This window comes from Pelecanus crispus, chromosome 12 (genome assembly GCF_030463565.1).
Source record: "Pelecanus crispus isolate bPelCri1 chromosome 12, bPelCri1.pri, whole genome shotgun sequence".
Taxonomy (NCBI): Eukaryota; Metazoa; Chordata; class Aves; order Pelecaniformes; family Pelecanidae; genus Pelecanus; species Pelecanus crispus.
This window is the reverse complement of record NC_134654.1, coordinates 12713305-12724121: the sequence shown is the minus strand read 5'-3', so window position 1 is coordinate 12724121 and position 10817 is coordinate 12713305. Positions and strand designations below refer to the sequence as shown.

The 10817-nt window shown below is 62.2% G+C and overlaps 2 protein-coding genes across 2 annotated transcripts; one reads left to right on the top strand and one right to left on the bottom strand.

Moving 5' to 3' along the window:
• The first annotated feature begins 1247 nt into the window (after positions 1-1247).
• LOC104024129 (caspase-1) lies at positions 1248-5416 on the top strand. Its single transcript, XM_075719978.1, has 8 exons — positions 1248-1287; positions 1794-2066; positions 2964-3082; positions 3318-3494; positions 3696-3930; positions 4060-4212; positions 4847-4956; positions 5307-5416. Exons 1-8 carry the CDS (start codon positions 1281-1283, stop codon positions 5397-5399), a joined length of 1167 nt encoding a protein of 388 aa, XP_075576093.1. The 5' UTR covers positions 1248-1280; the 3' UTR covers positions 5400-5416.
• A 1364-nt stretch (positions 5417-6780) lies between these two features.
• Positions 6781-9399, bottom strand: ABHD11 (abhydrolase domain containing 11). Its single transcript, XM_075719606.1, has 6 exons — positions 9305-9399; positions 8794-8929; positions 8522-8695; positions 7900-8070; positions 7449-7630; positions 6781-7143 (listed from the first exon to the last, which is right to left on the bottom strand). The coding sequence occupies exons 1-6, from the start codon at positions 9397-9399 to the stop codon at positions 7005-7007; spliced, it is 897 nt and encodes a 298-aa protein (XP_075575721.1). The 3' UTR covers positions 6781-7004.
• Positions 9400-10817: the final 1418 nt, after the last annotated feature.

The following is a 10817-nucleotide window of genomic DNA, read 5'->3' as shown; positions in this document are numbered from 1 at the left end:
ACCTCCCCGCAGCCCCCACGGCCCGCCGCTCCTGCGCCCGCGGGCTGCGGGGAACCGGCCGCGGTGGGGCCCGTGGGAGGGAGGCGGCCCGAGGGGGGGGCTGGGAGCAGAGGCACCCACACCCCACCCCCCCCACCCCCCAAACAGTCCCCGGGGGGTACGTGCCCCACACCGTCCTCCTCCGCAGGCAGCAGCCACCCGTCGAGGGCCGTGGTGTGGGCAGGCACGAGGGGAGCCCGGGCCCTTCACAGGCAGCGCCAGCTCCCATGCGCAGCGTCCGGGCCAGGGCAGGATGGCGCTGGGGTCCCGTCACAGGGTTGGGGCACCTCAGAGCTGCGGTGTGGCAGGCCTCCCCAACGGGCCTGTGGAAGCCTTTGGGATGGTAAAAAGGTCTTAAGGCCTCGTGTTTTATCGCCCTTCGGCAGCTGTTGCACTCCACAGCCAGCGGCTACTTGCCTCTACCTCCCAAAGGGCTGCATGTCCCTCTCTCCAGGGCTCATCCCTGGGTTTCCCCATTGTTTGTGTTACTTCTGCCATTCCCACTCAGGCCTCACCCTACACTCAACCTGCCCTGTGAAACAGCCCTGCTAATATAGTTACGGGGCAACCTCAGGCTTTCTTACAGTCCAGATTTTACACTTCAGGCAGGCTCCCCTTCCCCCCAGCGTTTGCGGGATGGAGGCGGGGCTGGTGAACCCTTCGGTGCATGAGGATGCTGCTGCCCGGGGCGGTATCTCCCTGCCAGCGCCGGGGCAGGGCAGCATGAGGAAGGGATGAGCTGGGCTCAGCCCCAGACAGGTTTGCAGGTTTTGGGGGCGTGGGGACAAAGGGGATGTTGGTCCTTGGCAGAGGATGGCCACCTCTGGCCCTGGGGCTGTGAGCGGAGCTGCCCCGTACCTGTCTCTGAGAGGTGCAGGAGGGCTTGGAGCCTCCTCCTCGTCCCACGGGTGTTCAGTGTTGTGGCACTGAGGCCAGTTACATGCATTTGTGATGCCCCAGTGTCATGGTGGTGTGCCGAGCACCCCCAGGAGGAAATCTGACCATGGCTGCAAAGGGTGCAGGGGCTCTGGCCCCACACCTGGTGGGCTTGCAGGGGTGTGCTGGGCTCTGTGTTACCGTGGGGGCTTGGGTGGGGTATGGCAATGGCCCAGGAGTAGGGCGGGAATAGGGAGAGCGGAAGTGAAGCTGTGACTTTTTTTTTGTGAACATTTGCTTTCATTTCCCCCCTGCAGCAGAAATAGACTTCGTGGCTCCTTCGGCAGGCTGGGGACTGAGGGGCAATGGCAGGTGAGTATGACCAGCTGTGTTGGGGCTTGGTGGTGGGACAGGGTCCTGCCTGGGTCCTGCTTGCCCTGGCTGCCCTGATGCCCAGGGACACAGCACAGCATGCAGGCTGTGGCCTAAGATACTGCAGCCCTGAGTAGCTGGGGCCCTGCTCCTTGCAGATGTGTCCCCTGGGGCACTTAATGTGGGTGTGTGGGAAAAGGGGGAGGTGGGCAATGGAAGTCCCCGGGGTGGGCAGTGAAGGAGGGAGCAGCACCCTGGGTGGGCAACGGGGCAGTGGGAGCACCCGGGGTGTATGGTGGGGGAGGGATCAGCAGCTGGGGGGGGCAATACGGAAGGGGGCAGCACCCTGGGGAGGTGATAGGGAAGGGGGAGCAGCTAGAGGGGTGGTGGGGAAGGGATCAGCAGCCGGGGGAGGCAATGGGGAAGAGGAAGCACCGGGAGCAGGCAGTGGGGGCAGCAGGAGCTGTGGTGTGGGGGCTCCAGGTGCTGACGGGGTCGCCCTGCAGACGAGCTGCTGCTGAAAGTGCGGGTAGCCTTTGTGGAGCGTGTGAGCAAGCCAGTGATCTCTGGGCTGCTGGACGAGCTGCTGGCCCAAGGGGTGCTGAGCCTCGCGGAGGTGGATGAAGTGCACGATAGGTACACGGTGCGCACCGACAAGGCCCGCTACCTCATCGACAGTGTGCGCCTGAAGGGCCCCAGGGCCAGCCGGATCTTCATCGACAGCCTCAGGAAGCGTGACGGCACCTTGACAGAGCAGCTGGGTCTGACTGCTGAGTTGGGTGAGAGATGCAGAGCTGTGGTCAGCCCCCAGCCATGCTGGGGCTCCCGGTGCTGCCAGTGGGGTGCTGGAGGGTGGCCTGGCCCTGGCAAATGTCTGAGGCCTGAAGGCAAGAGGCAGTTGGGTGTCCCTGGCATCACTGCTCTGTGTCACTAAGTCCCCCTTGTCATGCAGTGACGACAGTGCTCTCAGGGGTGGCTGTCCCCTGTGGGTCTGAACAGGGACCACCAAGGGTCAGATCCCAGCTCTACTCGTCTGTCCATGCCCTGCAACAATCCCCTCTTGCTGCAGGCTCTTCCCAGTTGTCCTGGTTTCAGCTGGGATAGAGTTCATTTTCTCCCTAGTAGCTAGCATAGTGCTGTGTTTTGGATTTAGTATGAGAAAATGCTTATAACACACTGATGTTTTAGTTATTGCTAAGTACTGCTTATGCTAGTCAAGGACTTTTCAGCTTCCCATGCTCTGCCAGGTGTACGAGAAGCTGGGAGGGGGCAGACAGGACAGCTGACCCAAACTGGCCAAAGGGATATTCCATATGATGTGACATCATGCTCAGTATATAAACTGGGGGGAGCTGGCCAGGAGGCAGCAATTGCTGCTTGAGGACAGGCTGGGCATCGGTCGGTGGGTGGTGAGTGGTTGCCTCACTTGTTTTTCCTGGGTTTTGTTTCTCTCTCTCTCTTGTTCTCCTTTTCATTACAAATTATTATTATTTTATTTAATTTCAATTATTGAACTGTTCTTATCTCAACCCACGAGTTCTCTTACTTTTGCTCTTCCGATTGTCTCATCCATCCTACTGGGGGCGGGGAGGGTGAGCAAGCGGATGTGTGGTGCTTGGTTGCCAACTGGGGCTAAGCCACACCACCAATGTAACTGTGGGGCTTTCTGCTTGCAGGGTCCCCTGGTGCACAGCTGGCCTCCCCTGGGCTCCCCATCAGCACCCAGGGCCAGCATTGGATCCAGCAGTGCTCCCTGAGCGAGTACCAGCGCATCAGGGACACAGAGGGAGACCAGGTGCTGTGGGCAGAGGAGATGAGAGGAGGGTTGGAGCATGGCCCAGCTGCACCGCCAGTGCAGGCAGGGGCTTGGCTGAGGGGAGCCAGGGAGCAGGTCCTTCGCTGACCCAGGAGCAGGGCAGGAGATGTGGGGAGATGCCCTAGGGACAGGAAGATGTGGTTGCTGCACCTGTGGGCCTTCTCTGCTATTAGCTGTCTCCCATGCTGACCACTGCCTCCCTCCATCCTCACAGATCTATCGTATCCATCTACCACGGGAAACGCGAACCCGTAGGGCCCTGCTCATCTGCAACATTGAGTTTGAGTGCTTGAAACGGCGGGATGGGGCTGAAGTGGACGTGGAGGGGATGACAAAGCTGCTGGAAGGGCTGGGCTATGTGGTGGATGTCCATCGCAACTTAACTTCCGAGGTAAAGGACGACGCAAAGCAGCTGCCACCGGCCCCGGGAGTGGCACTGAGACCTTCCTTGTGTGCACTGGTGATGGGGGGCTCAGGCACCACAGGGACACCTCTGTCCCCAGTGGCAGTGGCTCCTGCTCACAGCTGGTGGCTGGGTTTCCACACAGCTGGTCATAGGTGGCTGATGTTCCTTCCTTGTGCTGGTTTGTAGGGGATGGCTACGGTCATGAAGGATTTTGCGGATCTCAAAGAGCACTGGGCCTCTGACAGCACCTTCCTGGTCTTCATGTCCCACGGGTTCAGGGGTGGGATCTGTGGGACCAAGAGCAGAGATGAGACCACAGACATCCTTGCCCTCGACACCATCTACAAGAAATTCAACAACAAGCACTGCCAGGCACTGCTGGGCAAACCCAAGGTGGTCATTATCCAGTCCTGCCGTGGAGGTGAGTCCCTGCTACAAGGTGCCTGCAAGGCGAGTGAGCCGGACAGGGTTTCCCAGGGCATGTGAGCCTGGAGCATGAGGTAGGGACAGGACACCCCATCATCGCTGATGGCTGGCCCTGCCTTCCTAGGCAACATAGGGTCCGTGATGGTGAACGACTCTGCAGACCCTGCCATTCCCACTCCCAGCTCGGCTCACACAATCCCTGCAGGGCTGGAAAATGACGCAATCTTTGAAGTCCACCTGGAGAGTGATTTTGCCACTTTACATTCCTGCACGCCTGGTAAGCAGTTCCTGGAGATAGTTGCCCTGCCTGAGGGCAGGCGAGGGCAACAGGACTCCCATTCCTGATGCCATGGGTCTCCTCCACACCTCCTCCTCCTTGGGGTGGGTTGCCAGGGGTCCCCTCCATCTGATGACTGCTTGGGCATTGCTCCAACAGCCTCTGGAGAAGGCAGTGTCCCCCGATGCCAGGGTACAGGGCTGCTCCAGGACACCCACAGATCCCTCTAAGCGGCACCAGGGCCAGAGCTTTATGCCCCTGCCTTCCCTTGTCCTGGCTCCAGCCCACCCCACTGGCTCTGCCTGCCCTCCTTCCCCAGCCAATTTATCTCACCACAGTGGCTGGCCGGAGGAAATTGTCTTCCCCTGTTGGGTCACAGATGGCTCCAAGCCATGCCAGACTAGCAGCTGGCATGGCTGGGAGCATGGGAGAGCAGAGAGGCTTGAAGAAAGTATTCACGTCACTTCTGTCTTCCCTGGGATGCTCTGTCCGTTTCCTATGCTGTGGGTTGGATGGGCCAAATACAGTGATCTCAGAGAAGGTGCCCCAGTCTCTTGCTCCAGCACCCAGTGTTAATCACTGTTGCAGTGAGGGACACCAGTGAAATCACACTTGGCATCTTCTGTGTCCCCAGATACTGTCTCCTGGAGAAACTCAGTAACAGGCTCCCTTTTCATCCAGCGCCTGATAGAGCAGTTTCGAAACCATGCCTGTAACAGCGACTTACAGGAAATCTTCCGAAAGGTGAGGCTTTGTAGTTAACTGCAGGTGTGTCAGCAGATGCAGCCATGCCAATGGTCAGAAATACTGCTCAGAGCAGAGCTTGGGCCAGGGCAGGCCATTTCTCGGCAGGCCCCTTGGGAGCAGGCTCTGTCAAAAAAGGGTCTGATCTGGCTTGGAAAGTCAGCTGGATCTCTGGGGGCATCAGCACCCTGCCACGTGGTGGGCACGCAAGCGCCCAACATGTTGGCACAGCCCATGGCATCCCTTGTGCCACCAGACACATGCCTGGGAATGCCTCCTGACTTCCTGCACCCTTCCCATGCTGGGAACGGAGCTGCTCTCATTTCTCCCTGCTGTCTCTCTCACCTCAGGTCCAATATTCCTTTGGAAATTTCCCTCAGCAGTTGCCAGCACAAGAACGGACGACGATGCTCAGGAAGTTCTACCTTTTCCCAGGCCACTGATCTCCTGCCCACGGTGAGTCTCTTCACCTCACACCTTTGCAGCAGCCTTTTGTCTGTGCCCCAAACCCAGTACCCGGTCAGCAAGGAGGAGCGGGGAGAAATTCCCCATTGCTCCTGGGCTCCAGACCTCATGGCTTGGACAGGATATCCAAAGGACTTGTGTGCTGGTAGCCGTGGCTGGGCAGTGGCCTGACTCCATTCCCATCTCCCAGCTGGCTGTAGGAGAGACGGGTGCTCAAGGAACTCATTTCAGTAGCCCATGTCTCAGGAGCTTCTCTGCCTAATGTTCTTCACAGGTGAAAAAATAATACATGGACAGCAAAAAGTGTTTGAATTCGGGGGTAACACAGGAGAAAGCTCAAGCTCAAGGCGAACGCAGCCCTACTCCAGAGAGATGCAATTCTTCAGAAAAGACGAAAAGCCAAGAACAGCTCTGCAGAAACACAGTGAATCTCCAAACCAGCTCCTTGTGCCCCCTCTGCTAGACAATTACAAACAGACCTGGAATAAAATAGTCCTTGGTGTCCTGTCCTCCATTCCTTTTGTGACCTCCAAACAACCCCAAACTGAGCAAACTGCCCAGGGAGCAGCAGAGACACCTGGCTCTGGAGTATCAAATGCAAAGCTAGTTAGTGTCTCTCTTAACTGTCCCCAGAGCCTGTCCCCAGTTGCGATAGAGATGATCCGTCACCCCCAGAGCCACTTCTGCCCCGTCTCTGGCTTTACCTGTTGTCTAGTGAAGGGTTTTTCACAGCAGACGACACCGCTCCTCTGCCTTTAGCCCGTGGTGGGTGGATGGTTGTTACGGCTGGCAGTAGCTGCTGTTAGGTTGCCTTCTCGGGGGATGCTGAGTAGGCGGGAGGCGAGAAATTGGAGGGAGCTCAGGGAGGAGGAGATGCCCACCTTCAGGGCGCTCCAGGAGGATTTCAATGCCTCCCCCTTGCAGGCTTGCAGCATGTCCTTGCTCAGGAGGTAGCTTCCCCTATGCCCCAGTCCTCCCACTGCCCCTGAGGTGGAGGAAGGATGCAATTCCCTCTGGGAGCCAAGAAAGATCCTCAAACCTGTGTCTTACATGCACTGCTCCCACAGCTCAGCGCATCAAGGGCCCAGCCCAGTTGTCACCTCCACCAGCATGCCCACTGGTAAGCAAGACCGCCTTCCTGTGCCCACCACTGCCCTCCCTGTTCTCCTCAGCCATATCCAAACCATTTTCTGCCTTGACATGGATTCAGCTTTATTGCATGTTCTGCAAAGTCGCAGCCAGATCCACAACCAGGTGGTCTAGCAGCAGGAAAACAAGAGGGCTCTCCTGCCCCCTGCTAGCGTCTGAGACACTCCAGTGCAGGCAGGACAGGCTGGGCAGGAAGGGCAGTGTCCTGGGCTGGTGCCACCCTGTGTCCCTGGGAGGTGGCAGGAAAAAGTGGGATGGAGGTGCCTTTCCACTCCAGCTCCAGGCGACCTAGGGTAGGAGAAGGCCTTGCACACAGGATCAGACTGCAAAGTGGGCAGCCGGTCCAGGCCGAGCCCGTTCTCACAGAGCTCCACGTCACTGCCCAGAGCAACTCTGGTCCCACGTGGTGCTTGCAGAAACCCTGGTCCCCGGCGCTATGGTGGTGGCAGGAAATTGAGGACAGCAGTGACGAATTCTTCAAATTTATCCTGATGGACTATGTGGCCTGCACCTGCGATGTGCTGGATATCCGCCTTGGGGAAGAGGCGCTGGATCTCCGGGTAGTCTTTGGAGCTGCAGGACAAGGGAACATGCCATGGGAAGTGTGGTCAGAGGTCCAGCCACGTGCCTTCCCTCACCCTCCCTAGGCAGAGGGGGATCCCAGGGCTGACCACATCCCCTTCCCTGCTGGGAAAGCCCAGGGCTGCCCCCAGATTCCCCCTTGCTCTCCAGCGCCTTGGTGTCACTGGCTGCTGGAGGCACAGAGCTTGTTCCAGCATGTTCCCCATCTCAGGGGCTTCCTCCCACCCTGGAAAACTGCAGAAGAAGAGCACAGGGGGTCAAACCACAGACTATGAACTGCTTCTCTCCAGCCCCACCTGATATAGGGTGAGTTGGATCCTCCTAAGAAGAGTGCAGGGCCATGATATGGCTTGTGGAAGACGGGGAAGTTCATGACATCTGCCAAGTGGTGGGAAATAGCCTCCAGGTTCACCCGCCAGACATAGCGGCCCTCCACCTCCACCAGATTGGTGAGGAGGAACTGTCTCATCTGTGGAAGCTGCCACAAAAGGGGATTGTACACTCTTCAGTAAGAGCAACAAGCCCTCAAGATGTCCTGGCACCCACCATCCTCCCCTCCACCCCCTTCTGCCCATCTCCCATGCTGTCACATTCCCCATTGCCCCTGCAGCCCTGGTGAGATGTCCTCCAGCGGTGAGTGAGGAGGGGTGGAAAGAGTCCCACTGCACCATGGCCCTAAAGCCCTGTGCTCTGCTCCCAGGGACAGGCTGGGAGCAGAAACCCCATCCCAGGAGTGGGATTTCCTACCTGGACCACTGGACGCAGCTGATCGTCAGCCAGCTGGCGGGCCACAGAGCGGGGCAGGCCATCTGGGATCTTCACCGACTTCATGGCAGAGATGTAGGCAGAGAATTCAGAGACAGGCGCAGTTGAGACAGGACTAATGTCTACAGAGATGAGGCGCTCCACCAGGTCTGGCTGGGGACACAAGCAGGGCAGACGGATGGCAACCAAGGTCTCCCCAGTGGGACTGGGCACAAGGCTCCGCTCCCAGACACCCTGGAGGCTTTGAGCTCCCTCTTGCCTCAGCAGAGAGCTCCACATGCCCTTCCCCGAGTCCCCGTGCCTTGGCACAGGAGATCTCCAAGCTCCCTTCCAATTGGTGCCAGAGGGACAGGGCAGCGCGTGGGCTGGCAGGCAGAGACATGCTCTTGCTCCTGCTCCTGCTCCCGCAGCCTGGCTTACAGCTCTGAGCGGGACAGCACCCCCGACCGTGATGGAGAAAAGCCACCCGCTGTGGGGCTGTGGCCAAGGCGGGCACTGGCGAACAGCCCCCACAGGTGCCACCCCACTTCCTACAGCCTCCCACTCCAGCAGCCCCCCCGAGCCCGCTCCCCGCACCAGCCCTGAGAGCCCTGAGCCTGCTGACCCGCTGCAAGGCCAGCGTCATGGCCGTCTTGCCCCCCATGCTGTGTCCCAGGAGGATGCACTTGGTGATGCCCAGGTGCGCCAGGAGGTGCTGCACATCCAGGCTCATCGCTTCATAGGTCATCAGCGGGCTGTGGGGGCTGCTGCCGTGGTTCCGGGCGTCTAGCGTCAGCACCTGCCGGGGCAGGGGCACTCTGTCACCCCAGGCCCGGGCATCGCCAGCCTGTGAGCCCCTCCCGGGGCGCTGCGGCCGCCCCCCACCCAGGGCCTCACCTTGCCGCTGCCGCGGCGCACCAGCGCCTTGGCCACCGTCTGCAGGTTGCCGTGACTGCCGAAGAGCCCGTGCAGCAGCACCAGGGGCGGCCGGTCCCCGCGGCCCCCCACCTCCACGTGGGCCAGCGGCACCGCTCTGCCGGGGAGGGGGCCGTCTGGGGGCGTGGCCAGGGATGCAGGGGCGGGGGCTTTCGGGGCGCGGTGGGAGAGGGCGCGGCCAGGGCTGGGGGTAGGGCCAAGGGCTGCCCTGCTGGCAGGGAGGGCGGGGGGCTGGGGGCGGGGCTGGGGGCGGGGCCAGGCCAGGGGGCGGGAAGACGCACGGACGGGCTGCGGGGGGCGGGGGCGCGGCCGGGGGGCGGGGCCGGCGTCTCGGCCCCAGAGGCGAGCCCAGCGACGGGGGGGGGAGGAGGGGAACCACGGCCCGGGGGAGGGATTAACGCCGGGTAACGGCCCCGCCCCTCCCCTCGGGACCCCTCCCGCTGCCCCCGCCCGCGCGTGGCCGGGGCCTTACGTCACCACGGAGCAGGCGGCGGCGGGCGGCGGGCAGGCGCGCGCCCGCCCTGGCGGGGGGGGGGCGCGGGTGCGGGGCAGCCGGCGGAGCATCATGGCGACGGCGGCGCGCGCGGCCGTGACGCCGTGCGTGCGTGCGTGCGTGCGTGCGGCCCCGCCCCGCCCCGCTGCCGGCGGCGGGCGCCCCCTGGCGGCGGAAGGGCGGGCCTCCCGGCGCTGCGTGCCGGTTCTGCCTGCGCCTGCCAGACTCTCGACGGCAAGGTCAGCGCCTGCCTGCGCGCTGCCTGCCGGGCAGGGAACCGGAGCCGTGTCCCCGTCTGCCACCCCCCGACCCAGCCCGGCCGGTGCCGCGCAGAGCCCCGGGCCGGGCAGAGCCGGGCAGGACCGCCCTGCCGGTGCGCTGCCGATCCTTATCGCAGCTGCCTGCAGCGAGCGGGCAGCCAGGCGTGGTGGGGCCCGGGGGAATTGGAGCCGGCGGATCACCTGCCCGCGAGCAGGGCAGCGGGGGCTCCACAGAGACAAAGCGCTGGGGGCCAGGCAGGCCCCAGCTGCCTGCTCCTGCCCGCAGGTGCATCCAAGGCCGAGGGCAGCAAAAGCTCCCGCTCCCGCCTGCCCCTGGGCAGCGTTTTCCCGAAAGCTGCTCCCAGCTCCTGAGCGGGCAGCGGGGCCGGCGGCCCCAGGGCGGCTTGCAGGCAGCTGGAGAGCTTGCTCGGCCCCGCTGCCTGCTCGGCCCCGAGCAGCGCAGGATCTGGCTGTGCACCTGCAGCAGCTCCTTCCCCCTTTGTCCCTGCCCGCTGGAGCGTGGCGGGGAAAGCAGGTGCCATACCGTGCTGTGCCGTGCCGGCGGGCTGTGCCGAGGCGGGGGGAGCGGTTGTGCAAGGCGGCCTCGCCCCAGCCGCTGCTCTGGGGGGGGGGGGAGCACCCCGTGTTCCCCTCCGTGGAGCCAGACTTTGGACCGGGCAGCCAGGGAGTGCCGCTGCCGGATTTCAGCAGCTGCTCCGCTGCCTCCCGCGCTACCAGCTGCCAGAAAGCTGCCCCTGAACAGGCAGGGGGGCGACCGGCCCTCCTCTGAGCAGAGACCCTCGGGGGTGGGAAGAGGGGCTGCGGCATGAGACCCCCATTCCCAAATCCGGTGCCGCTGGGGTGCTGCTGTAGCGGAGGGTTTGGGCTCCTTAGGTGGTGGCTCTTTGGGAGGGGCTGTAGCCCCAGCCCCCCCTCCCCATATCTGGTGGGATCCTGCCCCCCCACCTCCAAGGATACTCAGGCTACCAAAACAGGACACGTTTATTGACAAATGTAACCGGTACAGACCACGCGTAACAGGGACAGACGGTGCCCGGCCGGCGGCAATGGTGGTGGGGGGACACCGGGAGGGGCACTGTCCCCATCCCAATCCTGTCCCATCGGCGCAGGCAGGGGTATGCTGGGCGCCGCTTCTCCCGCCGACCCGAAACCGCCTCTTGTTTAACCGAAACTGTCTCTATTTACACAGCCCGGCCCTGACCCCGCGACTG